General features: G+C 50.4%; 1 protein-coding gene across 2 annotated transcripts; it reads right to left on the minus strand.

Annotated features, from left to right (window-relative positions):
- Positions 1-1,088: 1,088 nt before the first annotated feature.
- LOC148123225 (HAUS augmin-like complex subunit 8) lies at positions 1,089-22,620 on the minus strand. 2 transcript variants are annotated; one of them, XM_087903273.1, is made up of 10 exons: positions 22,464-22,620; positions 15,265-15,314; positions 12,841-12,893; positions 8,429-8,495; positions 5,635-5,744; positions 5,279-5,347; positions 5,038-5,196; positions 4,551-4,692; positions 3,300-3,504; positions 1,089-1,443 (listed from the first exon to the last, which is right to left on the minus strand). In XM_087903273.1, the coding sequence occupies exons 1-10, from the start codon at positions 22,490-22,492 to the stop codon at positions 1,281-1,283; spliced, it is 1,047 nt and encodes a 348-aa protein (XP_087759399.1). In that variant the 5' UTR covers positions 22,493-22,620; the 3' UTR covers positions 1,089-1,280. The 2 variants fall into 2 exon arrangements, with proteins under 2 accessions (XP_087759399.1, XP_087759405.1); XM_087903279.1 differs by lacking the exon at positions 5,279-5,347.
- Between the last annotated feature and the right edge of the window lie 126 nt (positions 22,621-22,746).

The raw sequence follows: 22,746 nt of genomic DNA on the forward strand, positions 1-22,746 counted from the left end.
CTGCTCTTACGATGGAGAAGGAGGAGGAGAGGGATTGGGGGGAGTGGGAGGGTTTTGGGAGGAGGGGCGGAAATGGAAACTTTTATAAATTAATAAACTTTTATAAATTAAAAAAATTAAAAAAACAAATTACCGCCTGGCCCATTAGCTCTAGCCTCATATCGGCTAACTCTCACATCTTGATTAACCCATTTCTATTAAATCTGTGTATCACCACGTGACTGTAGTTTACCGGCAAGATTCTAACCTACGTCTGTCTCAAGCCAGAGATTCATGGCGTCTGCCACACTGCCCTTCTTCCCAGCATTCTGGTCTGTCTACTCTGCCTATCTAAGTCTGCCCTATCAAAAGGCCAAGGCAGTTTCTTTTATTCAACCAATGAAAGCAACACAAATACAGAAAGACCTCCTACACCACCACAGGATTGCTCAGTCTCAGTACAGTTAGGAAGGTGATTGGCTACCCATGACCTTGGACTGAAATCTCTGGAATCTGAGAAAGAGTCAGCCTCTGGTGTGGGAAGTTTTTCTGTATATGTGTTGCTTTTACTGGTTAATGAATAAAGAAGCTGCATTGGCCCGTGATAGGGCAGAGTAGAGCTAGGCGGTAAAAACTAAACTGAATGCTGGGAGAAAGAAGGCAGAGCCATGAGACACCATGTACTCACCAGAGGGGAAAGATGCAAGCGGCCAGCTGGAACCTTGCTGGAAGGCCAGGAGTCTCACAGTAAAATATAAAATAATGGAAATGGATTAATCCTAGATGTAAGAGCTAGCTAGCAATACATTTAAGCTATTGGCCAAACAGTACTGCAAATAATATAGTTTCTGAGGGATTATTTCATGGTCTGGGCAGCCGGGAACGAACGAGTGAACTCCGCCAACAAGTCTCAGTCTAAAATGGCACCATGTAAAGGTAAGAATCTGGTTCAGGCCCCAGAACCCAAGTGAAAACACTGGCAGGGTGGTCTTTGCTCCTGTTTCCAGCCATCAGAAGTGGAGACAGGAGGATCCTAGGCCCAGTGGGCAGGCAGCCTAGGAGGATGCCACAAACGGGTTCTCTAGAGGGTCAGTACAGAGGGACAAATATGTGAGCACACATCAATCAAAATTTATTATCATTACTCAAACCCACAAGTGCTGCTGACAGAAGAAAGTGTAGAAAAAGAAAAAGTGCACAAAAATTCAGAAAACTGAATGGTTGGAACATCCTCAATCTATGAGGTTAACGCCCAGAGAGAATGGAAGCAACCAAAAAGTGGGATGAGGCCTACACTGGGGTTAGTCCCATCCTGGAGGGGGCTGTGGGCCCCTGAGGGCATCTGGACCGAAGTACCACTGGCTGCAGGTTGGGGTGCCCAGGGCCTCTTCCCAGACTTCCTGGTTTATCAAAGCTGCCTCTTTGCTGGCCAGGGAGGAAAGTTCCATCACCTGACTGAAGATCCTGTGGCAGAAGAAAGAGAAGGGACAACAAGAACTCTAATGGAGATCTTAGAAAAACAAACTTGACAGGTTTGAGAAATAGGTTCTCTTCTTCCATACAGATCCTAGGACTGAACTCGGGACACCAGGCTTTCCTTGCTGACTGATCTCAGGACCCTAATGGTGTCTTTGGAAGTCAGCAAGGGTTGCTGGAAACTTGGGGGCAAGTGTGCATGTGTCCATATGTTGCTGGAGACAGAAGAAAGGACAGTGCATACTGAGCAAGAACTCTTGAGTTCCCTCTATCCCCAAGCTCTCCCTCTTTTGAATTCCTGAGACAGCACCTAAGATTCCTAGGCTGACTCTAAACTGATGGCCCTCCTGCCCCAGCCCCCAAGCAGCTGAGACAGCCAACAGGTCTGGCACCCAGGCCTAGCAGGAAAGAGCTGTGTGGCCAGCCTTGAATGCATTCATCCTCCTGCTCACCTGGGACTTCAGTGGTGTGCCCCACACCCTCAACAGCAGGCAAATTTTATGTGAGGAGACCTTGTTGGTGCCAGGCTAGATGTGAGACACAGCCATTACCACATGGTCATGCCCTGTCTGTCCCTTTATGCAAGGCCAGGGTCTGACAACTTTAAGAGCCCCTAGGTGATGAAGAGCATGTGTCCAAGTGTGAATACCACGTACATCTGTACTGCTCGGATACTGACAGGAGAAACTTGTGGCCGTACAGTGGTCACAAGCAAAAGGGAGACATCCTCAGTCTCCGCTCCATGTGAGTGGTGGTTGCCCTATCCTGTGGGACAGTGTTGGGTGTGGCATGCTTCAGAATCCCTGAGAAGTCCTATGGGCATCTCCTTAAATGCATTTGGGGGGGGGGGAATGGCTCAGTGGGTGAAGGTGCTTGCTTCCAAGCCTGCCTAATGACCTCAATTTGATTCCTAGGGTTCACAAAGTGGAAAGAGAGGAAAGAGAGAACAGACTCCCAAAGCTGTCCTCTGACCTTTACACTCATGCCTTGGCATGCGTGTTCAAACAGATAAAAATACGTAAAAAAAACAAAACCAAAAACCCAACACGTGTGATGTTCATGCCTGCCATTCTAGAACTCTGCAAGCTGAGGTGGGAGGATTTCTGCAAGTTCAAAGCCACAATGGGTTACAGATTGAGACCTTGTCTTAGAAAAACACACAAAACAACAATGTTCCTCAAGAAACCACCAAACTGGCTAGGCAGAGGTGGTGTACAGCTTTCATCCCAGCTCTTGGCAGGTAGAGGCAGGTGAATCTCTGAGTTTGAGACCAGCCTGGTCTACAGAGTGAGTTCCAGAGTGAGAAACTGTGTAGAAACAAAACAAAACAAATAAAAAGAAACCCCCAAACATCCTGCTAAGACTGAATTCTGAACGACGTTTAACATGTGTTGAGCAACTGTCAGGATCAGAAAAGGTTCCCTCTGTCCCTTGCTGGCCCAGAGCTGCCCTGTGTAGGGCATGAGACTGAGTGTGGGATGGGATGCTTTCCTCGCCCATGGAGATCTCAGGTCTCTATTGTCCCCAGTCCTACTCTGCTGGACTCTGGCACAGTATGAATCGATGGCTTCACTGCACCCAAGGTCCCAGTGTCTCAGAACTCAGAAGTGGGCTAGGAGTTGAACAGTAACTGCCAGTCACTTGGGCAGCAATGATACAGCCTGACCATTCAGGCACTGCGGTGGCAGTGAGGCACTCAACAGCAGAGTCCCCAAAAGTCCAAACAGTCTTCACCTGAGATAGCAGCTGGGTAAGGTTCCACCTCTAGCAACCCAACTGAAAAGAAAGGGAGGATGGAGAGAGGAGGGAAGGGATGGAGGGGAAGGGGGAGGCCTGACCCACACCTGTTGAGCTCTAGGTCCTTCTTGGTAATTAAGTCCTTGAGTTCCTCCAGCAGGCATAACACCCGTGCGCTGGCTTCGGGCACCCGCGCGCTGGCTTCGGGCACCCGCGCGCTGGCTTCGGGCACCCGCGCGCTGGCGCCCGGGGAACAGATGCCCAGCTTGCCCAGGAGCTGCAGGGTGGTCTTCAGGGCCGGCTCCAGTTCATCTGTGGAGATACAGGCTGTTAGCAGGACTCTGGTGCCCAAAGCAACAGCTGTTTGAGCTGTGCAGAGTTGGCTCTTCTCTCACACTCAGGGAACGGGGCCAAAGGGACGGATCTTAGGAGATCTCACTCGTCCCTGGAGTGTGAGTGCCAAGCGCAAGCTGGTAAGGACAAACCCAGTGGGGAGTCCACAGGTGCTTGTGTGACAGCTGCCCAGCAGGGTTCCTGTGGACCAGGGGAGCTGAGGCTTTGGGCTGCAAGCTGCTGCCCTGTTCTCTCACCCTCTGTCCTTCCACTGTGAGCGACAAGCAGGATGCACCTGCCAGATGTGGTCTGGACCCGTACTTCCTGGCCTCCAGATCTAAAGAGCTGAGATTCTGGTATCTGCAGCAGCTGTGTGTCCCAGGCACAGACCCGCACCATACACAAGCCAGCATGGTCATGAGGGTTAAGGACTTGTTCCTGCTGTGTCTGCAGTGCAGAGACTGCTGCTCAGTCCTCACCTCACAGTCAGCGCAGGGGGTTTGTGCTGGGTACAGACTTGCTAGGGGCGGTTTGGTAGGAGGATCGCTACAGGTTCCAGGTCAACACTGTGCTCTTTTTTGAACCCAGGGACTCACTGTGTTGTAGCTCAGGCTGGTCTGGAACTCATAGCCTCCCAAGAGTCAGACAATAAATGTAGGTCACTGTACCTTTTTCTTTTGTTACATAGTTCAGGTTGAGTAAACACTGTGCAGCTAAAAAGTCCTAATGATGACGTCTGCTCCAGAGAATCCCTCAAGTGACCTCTCCAACACCCCCACCCTGTTGGTAGGGCCCAGGACTCAGGGCCCGTAGATAGGTCACTCCCTCACTCTGCCCCCAGAATCTTCCAGCAGTGAGGTCCAGCTTGGGGTTGGAATCCTGACTCAACTGCCTATGTCCTACCCATATTCATTCCACACGGGTTCCAACACTACCCCCAGGGTAGAGGCACCTAGAATATGGTGCATGTGAGCCTTGGGGTTCCTTTCTGCTGAGGCAAGGCCGCACAGCAGGACTGTTCCTACCTAGGAGCTCCTGCCCAGATCCCTGCATGTGGATGCCCCGCACGGGCAGCTCATGTCGAGTTGCGTCCAAGGCTGTAGCCAGTGTCTTGTATTGCTCCTTGAAGCGCTCTGCTACAGCCTGGAAAGGGGTCAGCGCCTCTATCTGCAGGCAGAAGGGGACACCATAAGACACACTGTGCTCACTCGCACAAGAAGGGCCTTGAATGTGCTAAGCCCTGCAGTCTCCAGTCTCATGGGCCAGCCTCCAGGTAACAGGACCCCCTCTGACCTGCCCTGGATGGGGAACTGATGCTGTGCTAAGCTCCACGGTGGGACAACATCAAAGCTGGCAGGTGCCAAGGATTCTGTGCACTGTGTGGCAGAGACAGGAGTCCCATACATTACACTCATATCAGAAGCCTAAGCAGAGTGGGCAGAATGCAAGTGGTTGCATCCTGATCCTGGCTCCCTCATGCACCCCTGGCCTCAGGAGCATGCTCAAACCCACCTGGGCATCCAGAATGGTAGCCAGCTCCTGATGCTTCTGCTGAAGCAGCAGCTTGCGACGCAGCTCGAGCACCCGCTGCTGCAGACGCTCCTTCTCACGGTCCATGGCCGCCAATTCCTTCTCAGCCTTCTCCTCCATCAGAGTCAGGTTCTTTTCCATCTGTGGGGCACAAGACCAACTCAGGTGAGGTGGGGAGGTGACAGAAGACACATGGTGTTTCATGAGGCCCAGTTAAGCTCACCTTCACAGACAGCAGGGTCATCAGCAGTGTCTGCGACTCCATCATGTCCACCATGGTCTCCTGCAGATCCTGAAAGAGTCCTGCTGTTCAGTTCCCAGTAAGCCATTTTGACCTGGCTCTTCCAGGCATGGCAGAACCCCAACCTCTGTGTACTTTATAGGTTCAAAAACAAATAGTGTCCATGGGGCTGGGGATGGAGTCAGGTCACATCTTGCCCAGAAGTGTATGGGTGTCTCCCCACTCAGTATATGGGCACCATAGCCCTAGCCTCCATCCTGGAGGACTGGCTGCCTCTGCCCTGGAGCCTCAGCTGCTGGGAGTCAGACCTACCCACTGCCCACTCCCCCAGTGCTCACCTGTTTCTTCTTGGGAAGGGGTGTCTTTTTCCGAGTGGCACAGGACGTGGACTCAGCTTTCTTTGCCTTTGTCATGGCTGGTTGGGGAGCCGTAATCGACATGCTTGTGTCTAAAATAGACCATTTCATTCTTTCCCTTAGTTTTTGGAGATGCAGCTGCCACCACCCCACCTGGGATCTGCCACCCCGCCTGGCAGGAGAGAACACCTGGGACCCACTCCCAGGCCTGGTGTGTATGAAAGGCACATGCTGGTCTCACAGCAGTGAGTCAAACTGGTGAAAAGGGCTGCCCAAGGCTGGGTCCTCATTACAAGCACGGTCTCGAGGGGCTAAAAGAAACCAGTTACTTTTGATGGACAAAAGGTCTAGGGAGGGTAGAGGAGTGCTGTGCCCTTCCAGCATGGTGGACTGCAGGCCTCCTGCTCCCATCACTAGGCTGTCTTCTGCCCAGAGAAGAATGCCACGGTCAGTGCCATTGAGCATGCACCCCTTGGTAAAATACAGCTTGGGGCCACCAGGACTCTTTTTTCCAGGGTGTGTGGGTGCTAGACTCTTGCACCTGTGAGCTCCCAGCTGAGGCGAGGGGCAGCTTCTCAGGTCTCTTGTTCTTGGGCATAGACTACAGAACCGGGATCTTGATAGCCTCTTTAATTGCCTTCTGTTTTTAATAAGTTATTTACTGTATTGAGTGTGACTGTTTGGGCTGAAGTTCTTCCATGCTCGTCCTAGGGATTGAACTCAGGTCACCAGGCATGTAGCCAATGTCTTTACTGGCTGAGTTATCTCACATGGGAGAAACCTTTTTAAGTCTTTTAAGATGTATTTTTTTTTTTTGGTGGGGCCACCTCCTTTAATCCTAAGGGCTTACACCTTTAATTCTAGCACTTGGGTGGCAGAGGCAGGCTGATCTCTGTGAGTTCAAGGTCAGTCTGGTCTAATGGAACTAAGTCCAGGACAAACCAGGGTTATACAGAGAAACCCTGTCTTGAAAAACGAACACACTGCCAGGTGGTGGCAGCACACGCCTTTAATCCCAGCACTAGGGAGGCAGAGGCAGGCAGATCTTCGTGAATTCAATGCCAGACTGGTCTACAGAGAGAGTTCCAGGACAACTAGGACTGTTGCATGAGACACCTGTCTTGAAAAAAAAACAAACAAAAAAGATTTACCTCTGCCTTTTCTCTAAGATTTTACTAGATATACAATGTTCTGCCTACATGTATCCTTGCAGGCCAGAAGAGGGCACCAGATCCCATTATAGATGGTTGTCAGCTACCATGTGGTTGCTGGGAATCAAACTCAGGACCTCTGGAAGATCAGGCAGTGCTCTTAACTTCTGAGCCATCTCTCTAGCCCCAACAAATCTCTTCTCAGAAGAGCAAATTACTACCAAGCAGAATGTAGTGGCACACTCCTTTAGTCAAGCACTCAGGAGGCAGAGGCGGGGGATCTTGATGAGTTGCAGGACAGCCTGGGCCACACAGTAAAACATTGCCTCAAAGATGAATAAAAACCTGTCACCGTCTCAGGCATAGGCATTCTGTTACAGCCACAGAAATAGACTAAAGGGCTAATTTATTAGTCTATTAGAAATAGACTAATGGTGCTATTAGGCTTAGTCTTTCTTCTTTGTGGAGGGCACATCCTTCCCTAGCTGGACAAGCCCTGGGCTGACTACACCCATACACCACAACCTGCAATTCTAAATATAAAAAAGAATCTATTCTTTTAAAAAAGTGGTGGCCTGTGAGAGAGGTGGGCAAGGACTCTATTTTCTGCTTTTACAGCAGGGCCGAGCAGGGAAGAGTCAAGAAACTTCATGCCCTGTGTCAAAAAAATGGGATGGTTTGGCTGGCTGAGCCCATAAAGACACTTCCTTGCCTGGCAAGACCCATGACGGGCTCGATCCCTGGAACTCACAGGAAGCTGGAGAGAGAGAACTCCACAGCGTTGTCCTCTGACATTACATGTGACATTACATCGGGAACAATGACGACAAAACGAGAAAAACAAAACCAAACAAACAACGCTCCTCAACTTTGATACTCAGACCTCTGGGCCAACTAGATCCTAGCCAGGGGCATCCTGTGCACCAAGTGCCCAACCAGCAGCTGTGGTTCATCCATCAGAAGCCAAAATCCAAATAAAATGTCTGCATACACCCTAACCCTAGTCAGTCACTGTTAGGTGAGCATCCTGTTTAGGCCCAGGCAGGTCCTGACTCCTGACTCGTGCATCTTCAGGCACAATGCTCACAAAGTCACATGAAAATGTCCCAGTCAGGCTCATGTGCTGATCTCATCCCTGCCTGGGAACAGAGAAATTTTGTTCCTGTTTTTAAGATAGGGTCTCATGTACACCCTGGCTTCAATGTAGACCATGTGGCCAAGGATGACCTTGAACTTCTGATCTTCTTGCCTCCACCTCCCAAGTGTTCAAATGTCAGGCACCCCACTGGTTATAGTTTCTGCAGCATCCCTAAACTAACAGCAAGTAGCAGCTTCTGGCCAATCCCAGCCTGCTCCCTGGATCTGCAAGTAGTTCGTGGATATATGGTTGTGGCCTCAGACACTCTGCCTATGCTCCCATTACACAGTTGAACCACATCCTTTCTGACAGAGACCCTTGATGCTAAATTTTCACAGACAACCTGACGCAATCTAGGATCACCTGGGAATTGCAGGACTGTTTGGATCAGGCTAGACTGTCGACATGTCTGTGAGGGGTTGCCTTGATTGCCCTGGAGGAGGCCTGGCAGCTCCTTCCCACCCACCGCTCCACCCCTAGCACTCACCTTTGGTCTTCTGCAATGTGCTGGTCTTTCTTCCCTCAGGTGACTTCCCTTCAGCGGACACAGAAGCCTGTTATGGAAACAGTCAGAGGTCAGACGGAGAAGCAGGAGTTTTGAGACTGTGAATACAGGACAGTTAAACAGTGGACAGTTACATTCATCAGACACGAGAAATAATGGCACACCTGCTGGACTGCCATCTCGATAGGCGTGTGTTTGTGTGTGCTGTGGAGGGGCTGGCAACTGACTTCTACACATTACTCTGGACTTAAGACACTGAGTTTCTCCACTGGCATAGTCTACAAAGCTCATAAACACCAGCAGCAGGTGCCAGGCTGTCAGGTACAAGAAAGTCAAGGAGCACGGTGGGGGTTGTATCGGGGTTCATTCTCATTCACCACTGGGTCTGGGGACACTCCGTGGGAAATAAGGAGGCATCAGGATGGAACAGGAAAACTAAAACCTACTCCTTGTCAAAACTACCCAAGCCTATTCAGACTAGAATGAAGAAGTTTGCCAAGTCTGAGGGTCACTCTGGGCAACCACCTGCAATGGCCCTAGGTGTCCAGGCCAGTAGGCTGCAGACTCCCACCCTGCGTGGGTGCTGCCAGCCAAGCCCTCAAGGGCACGAAGAGAACCAGCTGTGAAGAACAAAGCGCGAGCTCTGCTTCTTGCCTGCCTGACAGTGGGGCTCTTGACTACCCTGGCCACGATCACACTGGGACTGCTGCGGCCTCGGCTCCAGAACTCGGAGTCATCGTGTTCTACAACTGCTTGTGCCTGTGCCCTCCCCTCAGACCAGTCTGCATAAGGGAGCACACGCTCACGCAGACCTGGCTCCATCGAGTGATACTCCACAGAAGGGCTGTGGGGTTTAGGGTCAGACCTACTAAAGAACCCACTGTGAAGGTAACTGGACTGAGTGTGACAAGGAGCTGAAGAGTTGACTCAGAGATTAAGAGGAGAACTTGGATGCAACTCCCAGCACCGTGTGGTAACTCCAGGGGATCCGATAAACTCTTCTGAATGGTTTGCTGGGAAAGGGCTTATATTCAATTGTAGCACCAGGAGCTAAAAACAAAAAGTTGGGCCAGTGGGTAAAGGTGCTTGCCACCAAGACTGCCAAACCAATTTGATGCGCAGGACCCATGTGGTGGAAGGGTAGAATCAATTCCTACAGGTTGTCCTCTGATAACCATATGTACAGTTGGCCCGAACCCTACTCTAAAGAATAAAAATATAGTTAAGTTGTAAAAAAGTCACCATGAATCTTATTATTTGTACACTCAATGCCAATTAAAATGTTTCAAAACCACACCCTTAAGAATTCCAGACTAAAAATGGCATGTGCTGAAGCCAGATGCCACCCTCACACATCATACATGGAAGTCTGTGGGAACCCAAGAAGAGCCACATGCTAAGGAGGGACGCAGGGTTCAGGTCTTGAGACTCCCATGCCAGCATGTCCCCGACATTGATTTGGGATTCCACACAGGCTATCCCCAGCAGGTGCTGGGCTCTGGCACATGAAGGCCTGAACTACATCCTCACCATCTGTGTACATACCTGACTGCTGTGGGATAATCTTTTTGTACACTGTAAAGATGTGCCTCTGCCCAAGGCGCCTTCTGATTGGTTAAAAAACCCTGAATGACCAGTAGCTAGGCAGGAGAGAAGGGAACTCGGGAAGAATCAGAGGCTCTCACAATTAAGCTGGCGAGACACTGAGGGAGTCAGCAGTATAGAGGAGAGGTAATGAGTCACACAGTAGAATGTAGATTAATACAAACATGCTAGTTTTTTTTTTCTTTCTTTTTTTTTGGAGACAGGATTTTTCTGTGAAACAGTCCTGCTGCCCTGGTCTTGAACTCACAGAGATCTGCCTGCCTCCTGAATGTTGGATTAAAGGTGTGTGCCACCACCACCACTCGGCAGAGCTAATTGGAACAAGTCTAGACTAAGGTCAAGCTTTCATAATTAATAAGAAGTCTCTGTGCCATCATTTGGGAACTGGCAGTCTAAAGAAGGTCCAACAACATATGACCAACAATCGCGGTTGGATGTGGTGACGCCTGTCTTTAATTCCAGCCTTCAGGAGGCAGAGGGAGGTGGATCTCTGTAAGAACCAGTCAGGTAGGGATATGTAGAGAGACACTGTCTATAAAAGAAAAAAAGGAAGAAAAATCCATAATGGAATATTGGTCTTTTATTTTGGGGGAGGGTTGAGATAGGGTTTTTGTATTTTAATAAATAAAGAGTGCCTAATGGTCTGAGATTAAAACAGTCCCATTGGATCAGCCTTACAGACCAGGTTATGGTGACACACACCTTTAACCCCAGCCCTACAGAGGAATAAGATGGAGGAGACAGTTCTCAGACAACAGTCTCATTCTGAGAAATCTGGAGGCAGGATCGCCATTTCAGACTGATGTAGAGGCAAGAGCCAGTGGCTAGCTGTTTTGCTTTTTAGACCTTCAGGTTGAAATCCAATTTCTGACCCTGAGCTTTTATTAATCATGCTTCAGGGTTTCTCTGTGCAACAGACCTATCTGTCCTAGAACTACCCCTTGTAGACCAGGCTAGCCTTAAACTTACGCCTGCCACCACCGCCTGGCTGGTCTTTCAAAAGCAAATTTAGAACTTGCGCTCAAAATGACATGAGAGCTGCTGCCTATGGCTGCTGACAACAGGTCATGAAAGCCAACAACTGAAAACCCTCAGCCTCACTAGTGAGAAAATGTCCAAGGTGAAAAATATTTGAACAAACAAACCAGCAACGATGTGAGAATTTAATGGCCAACAAGCAGGGCTGTGTGGTGTATGGTCTGGCAGTCACTTGGCAAGTCTTAAGACCTGAGTTTGAATCCCCAACATCTACACAGAAATAAATTCATGAGAACCTCTCAGCCTAGCAAAGGATGAGGAACACAAAAGGATCCCGAGAGCTGGCAGTTCAGTGAGATCCTGTCACAAAAGAAAGACACCTAATATTTCACTCTGGCATCCATCCATGTGTACATGCATGATTGTACAACCTGCAATACACACAAACACAAACACACACACACACACACACACACACACACACACAGGAAAAAGAACAAGGACCGATGCAGAGCAATGCCCACCATCAACTGTCTTGGAGACACCTACTGAAATCACAGAAGTGTGCCTGGGAGAAATGTGAAATGGTGGGGCAGTTTGAATAACCACTGGGTAGGTTTTGGTGATGCCAAACATACAGGTCTCCACAGGTCTCCTATTAGTCAGCTTCCAGGAGGAACGGGAACATACAACACAGCCCGAGCACTCCTTATCCAAAACTGAAATCTGAAACTCAATAACATCTGCCCCACACTCAGGGAAAGGGCTGCTCAGCTGGAAGTGGCTCCACTCAGGACATCTCATAAGATACTCCAAGAATAAACCTGTGAGAGGACTCCACCCTGGATCAGCCTTTCTAAGATCCATTCAGCCTCAGGAGAAAGCAGTGGGCTAATGTTACCATGACAATAGACACCCAATGACTCCAGTCAGATCCAGGTCACCTAATGGGTACCAGAACCAAAATACCTTATATAGACACACGGGGGCATTGTGGCCAAGCCTTCAAGGAAGCAACAGCCACAGGGTGAATGGAAGCAGGGATAAGTAACTTGGGAAGCTGTCTACAGGGTGATGTGAGAATCCCTTCCCTTAAACCAGACTACCAGTCACAGCGTCAGGAATCCTGGGAACCCTCACCACATTTCCTGGGGCACAGGCCAGGCAGATGGGAACATAACCCTCTGATAATCATAAACCAAGCCTGTGCTCAAAAGTGCACCCTAACACTGATAGACAACCAGGAACCTGGATCCTGTGCTCCAGGGATGTGTCCCCACAGGAATGAGCCTGCAGCTGGCTCAACTCTCCAGGGCACTCCCTGACCCGAACACATTTCCCCCATTCTTGCTATGCACTGCAGCTTTTGGGGTGCCAGGGACATGTGTGGGCCTCAGGAAGACCTGCCAGCCTTGCTTATTGACAGCTGAAAAAGTTGCAGAAGTGAATGTCACCAAAGTCGGACACTTCACATCATTCTGGGTGGGATGGAAAAGTCCCCCCGCCAGCTGTGCCTGTGACCCACACCGAATGCCGCTGTCAGTGCCCATCACTCAGGAGCCTCCCGGGTATGGAGGGGATAGTGCCAGAGGACAGACTGGACAGAGTTGACAGAACAGAGACCCCCAAAGCAAGAGGGGCAGAGGAGGTACATAGGACTGACGGACACTGGTGCCACTCTCAGAGACTCAGGACTGTGCCCAAAACCTGGAGGCTGCAAAGGTCCCAGTGGTGTCTTCCAGGATCAGGCTGCAGCTGCCACGTGCTCTCCACCCATTCATAGTGGCTCCAAGAGTAAAAGACTCCATTACCTTCTTAGTTTTCTTTTCATAGTCCAGATATCTGGACTCGACCACTCTTCCTCCTGCAGACGACACAGTGCTTGTTAGAGAACAGGAATACTGCACCATGAAGACACAGGGCATGACCGGGACCCCACATTGGAGAGCCGGGGCCACTGATCCTTCATGCTCAATGACAGGAAAAGCATCAGCCTTACTGCCCCCTGCAGACTGGCTCCTTCAGTCTTCCCATGTATGCACATAGCAGCTACTGCATGTAGGATCTTCACGGGACACTCAGTGTTTATAAGACACTTATAGAACGTCTCTTGTACGTGGGTCCTTGGAGTAGGAGCAAGTGCCAAGTAAGTTCAAAGATAGAAACATTCTAGAAAGTGAAAGCCAGGGGACAGTGGGGTGGCTCATTGGGTGGAGGGCTTGCAACCAAGCCTGATGACCTCGGTTCGACTCCCAAGAGCCTTCCTCTGACCTCTATATGTGCACCATGGTATCCCCTCACCTTAAGAAAACAAGGGCAACTTTTTAAAAAAGGAACAGGAGAGATGGCTCAGTGGTTGAGCACTTGTTGCTCTCGCAGAGGACTGGAGTTAGGGTCCCAGCACCCACATGGATGCTTACAACTGTAACATCAGTTCTGGGAGATTCAACACTCTCTCTGGTGTCCAAGAGCATCTACATTCATGTGCACACACCCCCTCCCGCCTACCAAAACACAAAACAACAAAAATTCCACAGCATTTTGGGTCTACCCCTCTCTGGTGAGTCCACCTCTGTTTTGTGCTTCAGTACAGTAAAGCTGGGCTGACCACCGAGATCTTGCTATTCCCACCTTCCTATCTTTAAATCAGAGGGAGAAAGACCCATTCCTATTATGAGGGAATTCCTGTTATGAGGGAATGGCCATGCTGGCATGGATTTGGGGGTTTCTCGCTGAGATCCCACAGAGACTCTGAGAGCAAAGGTAAAGGATGTAAAAAAGGCCAGTCTGCCTGGGGCTTGTGCCAGGAAAAAGCTTGGAAAATGCAGCCCAGATGTAGGAATCTGACCCTGGTTCAGTTTAAACATGTTGAGCCTGCAGCCAGGACAAGGAGGCCTACTGGTCTATGCGCCCAGGCCAGCTCCCAGACCCTGTTTGCAAACCATGGAAGACTCCAGATTTCTCATTATAGCTGGTCTGTGTTCGTTTGTAATCTCAACCACTGATGTTTCTCAACGAAATGAAGATAGCAGATTAAAAACTAACAAAGTTAAAGGCAGGAGAGCCCACAGCAGCCCAGGGGCACAGAAGACGGGGCACACGTGAGTCGTGTCAGACTCTGTACCGTTGGGTTGGGGAGGTCTATGTCCATGCTCTTTCCTCCTCCACCCACTCCAGCCTTTATCACGGGTGGGACCCTCATGAGACTCACACACAGATCCAGACCCACTTGGCGGCGGCTGAGCCAGGGCCGTGTGTCCTGGCCAGTGTTAACAAAACCAGGCAGCATGCAAACATGTCATAGGTTACACACAAAACTGCCAGGCCAGGGCCACTCAGTGGCACAGTGCTCAGCTGGCACAGTGAGGGCCCTAATTCTACTTCTGCCATCGCAGTAAACAAACAAACAAACGAATCTGCTGAGGATGTAGGTCAGTGGTTAGGTGCTTGCCTAGCAAATGTGGGGCCCTGGGCTCCATCCCTAAGACCAAACCCCACCAGGTCCAGTGATCACTGTCAACCCTGAGGGTCTGAGTCTAATACTTCATAGACTCCTATGGTGCAATGAGAGAAACAACTGCCCAAATTATGCTTAACCCCCATATGTATGCCATGTGTGCTACCTGCCCCACACAAAGTGTAATTACAAAAATAAAAAAATAAATAAAAATAAACATCAAGCCTACGAGGCTGGAAGAGCACTTGCTGCTCTTCTAGGCACCTGAGTTGGTTTCAGCACCCACACCGGGCAGCTCCACAGGTTTCTGGATGGAACTTGGATCTGTGGTCTGTGCACATCTCGAGCACTCTCCAAAGGACAACCACAGTCACACGACACCTCGGGGACAAAGACAACCCTGAGTCCCCAAAAGCATGCCCCTGAGCAATGGAAGTGTCAGATTTGTGTCTGTCTTCCCCGGCCCCCAAGAAACCCCTTTCATGAACTAGATGGCACTTGGGAGGTTGGGGCAGGAGGATCAGGAGCTGACCGACAACCTGGGCTTCATGAGACTGTTTCTCAGAGAACAATCAGCAGGAAGGTTCTGCATGTAAGGTGCTTGCTTGCTGCCCACCTTGATTGATGACAAACTGACTCCCACATGTTCCTTTCTGACTTCTATACTCATGATACGACATGCACACCCCCCAAAGAGATCAATACACAAGTAATTGAAAAAAAATAAACAAAAATCGTTAATGAGGACAAAACAAAACACTTTCCTTAAAGAGCTCACCTGGAACTCTTCTTCCTTTTGTCTTGGGGGCACCACTGGCTACGGGCTTCCTACAAGAGAGAAGAAAGATGTGTTATTCATCTGGCTACAAGATCTGCAGAGGCCAGAGCCACCTTCTGTCAGCTGGAGTGGGGCATGTGAAGGCTGTCCCTCGACAGGCAGGAGGTGGAACCTCCATAAGACCAGCTTCCTCCTGAAGACAGTAGAGCACTGGCCACAGGGATCAGAGCTTCCCCACCAGGGCAAGATCCCTGTCTCAGCAGCCAGAGAGGTGGCAGGGCTTCAGAAGGGCTGGGGCTGAGGATTTGCAAGCACAGGGGCTGGAGAAGACAGGAGGGAAGAGTCTAGAAGTAGGGATGAGATGGCAGGTTGGGGAGAGGACAATGACACAGTCTTTCCCTGCAAAGGGCCAGTTTCCTAGGCTCCCCAGTCACTGTCATGACCAGCAACTACTCAACTTTGCTATCCTAGTACCAAAGCTGACACAATGGGCAGGCCATGTGGCAACAAAACTTTGCCGACATAGCACATGTTGGGTCACAAAACGCTCATGTGTCACCAAATAATTGTATTCTCTAACTATTTTTCACTTTTATTTATTCTGTGTATGTCTGTGTGAGTCCAGGTGTGTACCGTGGTGCCTGCAGAGAGGTCAGGGATAATCTCAGTATAGGTCACGTACCACCTTCTCATCCACGGCTGCGTATACCAAGCTAGCCAGTCCTCACTCCTGGAGGCTCTCCTGTTTGGCCTCCCATCTCCCTGTAGGGTATGCTGGAACTGAAGACACTTCTGCATCCAGTTTTTACGTGGTTTCTGGGGACCCAAATTCAGGTTGCCAGGCTTGTCCAGTGATAATTAACACCCCCGCACCAACAGGGTCTCACTCCATAGCCAAGGCTGGCCCAGAACTCATCATCTTCCTACCAGGGCTGGACAGACAGTTCACAGGATAAAGTGGACTTGAGCTCAGTCCCCAGCACTCCAGCTCCGGGGGTCGCAAGCCTCTGCTGCACTCACATGAGCACACCTACATGTGTAGAAGGCCGCAACCACACTCTCCACCATAGATGGCGCTGCACCGCCAGGTGAGCTAGAAAGCTCACACGTGTTGGTATTTTTCCACTACTCCCAAGGTTTCACCTGGGACTGGGAGCAGTTGACCAATCCAGGAATGACACGTCCAAAGCAGGGTCTGTTTCCTTTATAAGGGATGGGTTCCATCTTATCTGGGTCCCCGGCCATGTTGGCTGATGCCCGCTCTCCCAAGGGGCATTAAAGCTTTACTGCAGAAGAATCCTGTGTCCCGCGTGGTTCTTGCTGGCGAGACGGTAGCGTGGGACAACTGGTGCCGAAACCTGGGAAGAGGAAGAAGAAAAAGAAGAACTTTGCACCGCCGGAGACCCCTTGGACACAAGGAGGATTCAGAACTGCAGGCATGCGTGCTCAGAGAGGTACGTTCTAAAGTCCAGAGAGCATATCAGAAACTGAGCAGCAGTGGGAGGTTGTGCGCGCACCCAGATAAGTTAAAAATGACCCCCCGGTAAAGAATGGGGGAGATAGAAAAGAAAATAAGTTAAAAAGGACCCCCCAATGATTTTAAAAAAGTAAAAATGGGGGAGAAGGCTGATTTACAAGGTCAAAAGCTTTATGTTATGTTGTTCATATTGTTTTTTATGTACGGGACAGGAGAAAGATATTTGAATTTAAAAACTGCTAAAAAAGGTAGTTTAAATTTAAAACATGGGCTTAAGAATATGATGTTTTGGGAAAGAGGTTCTGTTTTCGTCTCCACAGAAAAGGAGAGCCTAAGGGTGTACTTGGGATTTATGTGGTTTGAATCACCGAGACCTCCTGAAATGTTATAGTGTATACCCCTAAAATTCAGCGGCCCAATAACAGCAGGAAGCAGCCAAAGAGACTAAACGACGCCCAAATTCCCTAAAAGATTAAATGAGGTCCTTGCAGAGCAGCAAGCCTGCTTCTCTGAGTTCCGCTTTGCTCCGTACACCGGTTTGGGCTCGGAGTGGGTGCAGCTGGGGCTGGAGGGCGGCTGGAGCGGAGCTTTGCTCTGTGGCTATGGTGGGGAGCACGTTGCGCCGGCTCAATTGGTGCGGCTCGGTTGGTGCCTGGCCTGGAGGATGTCACAGCAATGCCAAGAGTGAGAGCGGTGCCACAGGCAGCCGGGCCAGAGGGCTTACAATGTACCTGAAACTATGAGGGTCTCTGAGGCTAAAATGGCTCTGGTTCCATTTGGCTACGCTAAACTATGCTGACTTCAGGCAGGGCTGGTCGTAATTATCATGATAAAAGCGCAATTAAGGTTTAGACGCAGTAAACAGGCAATACCGTATTACATCTACATAGTGCGACTTAAGTTTTTAAGAACAGCTTAGCATTTTAAGAACTCAAGTCCTCCTGAAAGATTGCTGTGTGTACGCTTGGCTTGTCTGGTGTTTCAGGATCCGCAGGGAGATGGATGCGAAGGGCCCTTGGATTTTGGGGTGATTGGGTCGTTGGCTGGATCTGTGAGAGTTTACAACCGCTTTTGCTGTGGCACAGGTGTTGAGAGTTGGCTAGTAGGAAAGCGGCCCTGGTCGCCGCCTCTCCCATCGGCCCCTTGAGCCTCAGCGGCTCTGGCGCGGACCTTGAGATATTGCCGGCCTGTGCCGCCTCGGTCTGAGTGTCGGCTCCCGCCACACTCTGCCACCAACACAGCCGCGGAGGACTAGGCTAGCCCCGCGGGGAAGGCAGGGGCGTCTGGGGGTGGAGCCGCCACTTCCTGGCCTGGGACACGGGGATCCGCGCAGCGAACAGGCCCAGGGCCGCACACAGCCCTTGGATGGCGGGCAAGCTCTGGAGCCCGAGGCCACCGTACCGGCAAGGAATACAGGAGCCAATAAATCTTAAACCTTATATCAACAAACAGGGCCTGGGTTTTTCCTAGGCGCCACTGGGGCAACACGGCCTATATCATAAAAAACAGAGACCCTCAATCAGGTATCTACCACAGTGGCTACAGCCCTGGATCAACAGGCTACCATAGATACATCTATTAGAGGTAGAATAAAGAACAGGTGGATAGCTTATGGCAGCTTGCCCAATTGGGCTGTGAATGGAAAACTCCAGCCTTATGTGTGACCAGTGTACCATATGAGAACTTTATAAAAGTGGCTAACTTGTCCCGAGAATTGTCTTTGTATCTTGCAGGAGAATTTTGATGATTTGCTGTCCTCCTTGAGATGGTCCATCATGACAATCAACTCCACGCGAGTGGACATAAGCCTGGTCAAAGAATTCCAGTCCTGGATTGTGTCCTTCATCCCCTACTTCAAAGAATGGGTGGGGGTGGAAGTGTTTTGGAACAGTCCTATGCTATGGAATAGTGTTTCTCCTCTGGATGGTCTGCTGACTCAAATCCCAAAGTCGTAGGGACAAAGTGGTTATTGCACAAGCGCTGGCTGCCCTGGAACAGGGGGCCTCTACTGATGTGTGGTTATCTATGTTAAAGCAGTAAGGTTTAAGCCAACCAGCTCCTGCACCCCTAGGACTATGGTCCATTGCACAGGGTGGAGTGCTTGGCTTAGCTAGCCCTGAAGGTTGTGGAGCTGAAAAGCATCGCACAGAGAATGGCCCTCTCTGAGAGATAAGTCGCTCTGCTTAAGGGTTTCCTGCCGTATATTCCCTTTCCCAGAAAATTGGCAGAGGGCAGGCCGGATAGGTTCCAGGTGTCATGAGCCTAGGGACAGATTCCGTGTAAGCCCATTTTAATGTTTTCATTTTGGGAAGTGCGACCTCTATCTTTACCTTCCTAGGGAGTTGCCTTTCTGCAAAGAAGTAAAATTAGGGGGAGATGTAGAAGGCCGCAACCACACTCTCCACCATAGATGGCGCTGCACCGCCAGGTGAGCTAGAAAGCTCACACGTGTTGGTATTTTTCCACTACTCCCAAGGTTTCACCTGGGACTGGGAGCAGTTGACCAATCCAGGAATGACACGTCCAAAGCAGGGTCTGTTTCCTTTATAAGGGATGGGTTCCATCTTATCTGGGTCCCCGGCCATGTTGGCTGATGCCCGCTCTCCCAAGGGGCATTAAAGCTTTACTGCAGAAGAATCCTGTGTCCCGTGTGGTTCTTGCTGGCGAGACGGTAGCGTGGGACATACATGCAGGAAGTTAAAAGCAGGGCTGGCAGTTCTGTTGCTGGCTTCTTCCTGCAGCCTACAGATGGTGGGGCTTGGCCTTGGGAAGCAGGGCAGGTGCACCTGCTCTGGTCCCTCAGGGTGCCCCGGGGTCTGCCCATCAGTCATGGAGGCCTCAGCAACATGGCCTTGACCTGTCCTGTGCCCATCACTACCCGTGTTCAGAGCTGGAAGTCTGAGGTGTAGTGCTGGTCAGGAGGCTCCACCCACAGGCCTCTTCTCTTTAGTATTTCAGCCTTTTAAATCTGATGTAGTATGTAGTGCTCACGTCCCCTGACATGCACTCAGAGGGCAGAGGATGACTCCCGACTTCCGTAGTTGGGTCCTGGGAATCCTGAGGCCATGAGGCTTGGTGGCAGCACCTTTACCTGCTGAGTAAGGAAGCTGGCCTGGGGCTGGGTGTGGTGGTGCAAGCCTATAATCTGCAGAGGCAGAGGCAGGTGGATCTTGTTAGGTCTCAAAGAACCTTGGGTCAAGTGTCTAAGTGAGGTGCCTACTTAACTTATCTCTCAGCATTCCAAGTGCCTGTCACAGAGCCAGCCTGGCAGGCGTACCCTGCCCCTACCCTGAAGTTCCCCAGCTTCTCTTTTCTATATAACTCAGCCATTTTGTCTACTTGGTCTGCACGTTTCTAGTGCTCTCTTTACTCCTTTACAGATCTGAGAGTATGGCATTTACCAAAAGAGCTTCTAACACAGAGACATGCCAGCCCCCACAGCATCCTATAGCTCCTCCAAGAAGATCCGTGGTTACAAAGATCTTCTGCCTTGAGGCTTGCCTTTGGGTTTGGCAAAGACACCCACACAGCAAAAAGCGGCCTTCCACCTCTTCACCTTCCTGGATGCCACCTGGGGACTCGAACTTTTCATCCTGCCAAGACAGGTATACTAAATCTTCCCCCCACAGGAAAATCTTGGGGCCTCTTGTACTCAGCAGCTAATGGCAAGCACTGCCTCTAGGCTGATGTTCTCCAAGGACTAAGAAGAGACTTGGGATTGCCTGCACAGCTAAAAAAAGGTGTCTCATTTTTGCCCATTTATCCCCTTAGAACTGTCTAATGGCATTTGATGACTTAGGGTACTGTTAACTTATGACTTCATCCATGGCATTTGATAACTTAAGGTACTGGTAGCTCATCACTACATTTGTTAAGTTTCCTGCTAAAATACAAACAGGTGTGCCTCTTTCACAGGCTTCATAGTTCAGATTAACAGGTGTATCTTAAAAACCCAGAGTTCCCAATTCCCTTTAATTGTCTTCTAAAAAATGCGCAAACCTTTTAACCTAAAGCAATAGCCTTTTGCTATGACACCAAGATGTAAATCTGTTCCAGTTCTCTTACAGATACCTACAGGTTTCTGGAAAAAGTTCTACTGCTGTATCAAAAATCAGGTCTGGTAAGTAAAAATAAACAAACAAACAACTAACAGTCTTCCAGAGCCTGTTGTAACCCCATCCATTTTCAAGCATATTTTGCAGGTCACTCTGGCCGTCTGGGCCAAGACCAACTTACAAAGCGCTCTCCAGACAATGTCAACACCTGTACCAACTCTTCTGGATCAAGGACACCTAACAACTAAAATCTGGATTTATCTGCTAGCCCCATTCATAGGGCCAATAATAATTTTTTTTCTCCTAGCTACCTGCCTTCTCATCTCCCTCAAGAAACAGCTGCCTGAGGTTTCCAGGATGGCAGTAAACAGATGCCACTCCAGCCACGTCTCTCACTGAGCATGAGCCCAAGAATTCCCCCTTCGCCAATGTCACCCCACGGTCGCACGAAGTAGCCTGACTTGAGTTGAGGTTTCTATATCCAAGAGTCAGGACCACTCCCCCACAGGGTATTTGGGATGTACCCCAGAAAATGAACACGTGGTCTCCCCTTCTCTCTCTTCCCCTTGTCATGCTTTACCGGTGCCACCCAGGAGTGCTGCATCAAACATGGGCATCTTTTACTTGGTCTAATTTGGTCTGATTGGAATTATTTGTGTTGGCAGAGAGGCTCGTCTAAGAAATATTCCTAACAAAATCAAAAACTGGCCAGGTGGTGGCGGCCCACACATTTAATCCTAGCACTAGGGAGGCAGAGGCAGGTGGATCGCTCTGAGTTCATTGCCAGCCTGGTCTACAAGAGCTAGTTCCAGGACAGCTCCAAAGCTACAGAGATAACCTGTCTCGAAAAACCAACCAAACAACCAAACAACCAAACAAAAAAAACCCAAACCAAACCAAAAAGTGGTTTATTTGAGACAGGCTCTCAGGTAGGTAACTCAGGCTGTCCTTGAACTCAGGATTCTCCCACCTCCACCTCCTGCCTGTGCTGACAGGCAGGCTTCTAGTGAAGCTCTGGTGGGGTGGGAGAGTTTTTTGATCGTCACTGAATACATGTGGGTGCCATTAGCATCAACCCGCCCAGGTGTAGATTTTTGTCAATTTCCAGACATTACTCTCAAGCGATTATTTTGTAACTCCCCGACTCTTCCCTTATCAGTGCTACAAAACTCCTTTCAGGAAAGAAGTAAACCCGAATTCTAAGAAAACAACTTCCCAAGCTCACTAACAAGGATGAACCCCCGCAGTGCTGTGGTGCAGCTGACTGGTCCCAGCTGCAGCTGGGGGCGCACACTAGTCGTCCCAGAACTCGGGAAGAGTGGCAGGAACTGGAGAGTTCAAAGCGAGCCTGGGTTACAAGAGACCCCGTCTTAGAACCAAAACAGAACAAGTTGCACGCAGAACTCAGGAGGTTGAGCACGGCCCTAGATGCAAAAGCTAGGAACACGGAGGCTAAGCTACCTGCTGCCAACACCAATGTACCACGCACAACTCCACTCTGAGCCGCACAGAAGATGCTCAGAGCCCCGGGCTCCAGGCTGAGAGGGATTCGGGCAGGGGCTCTAAGGATCCCCGCTCACCCGCTCGGGTACCCGTCAGCCCAGGCTCTGGCCTCTGACCAGCCCTCCGGTGCCCCTAAATCCCACCCTACTGAGCCCCCAACCCACCCTGCGTCCCGCTCCGAGGATTCCGTCATTTTCCCGCCTTCCACTCGAAGGGCCGCTTCTCAGGGCTCCGGCCACTAGGAGGCAAGCAGGCCCGCAGAGCGGCAGCGTTCCCGGGAGCGACGCCGAGGAGCCGGCTTCCGCCCGGGGCCGCGGGGGTGTAAGAGCGCTCGGTGTGGGCAGGGCTTTGTAGGGCCCCGCCTCTCACAGCTCGCCGGAGCGCGCCAATCGCAGTGGGCGTGTCTTTGGTGGGCGTGTCCATGAGGCGCCCCGCCTCTCTGGCGCG

This window comes from Myodes glareolus, chromosome 1 (assembly GCF_982192425.1).
Source record: "Myodes glareolus chromosome 1, mMyoGla1.1, whole genome shotgun sequence".
Taxonomy (NCBI): Eukaryota; Metazoa; Chordata; class Mammalia; order Rodentia; family Cricetidae; genus Myodes; species Myodes glareolus.

Coding starts and splice junctions, on each gene's coding strand:
- LOC148123225 (XM_087903273.1), bottom strand. CDS start 22,492: ATGACGGAATCCTCGGAGCGGGACGCAGG. Junction 8,496..12,840: donor ATGAAAAGAAAACTAAGAAG/GTAATGGAGTCT, acceptor TTTCCATAACAG/GCTTCTGTGTCCGCTGAAGG. Junction 5,348..5,634: donor CCCTTCCCAAGAAGAAACAG/GTGAGCACTGGG, acceptor GGACTCTTTCAG/GATCTGCAGGAGACCATGGT.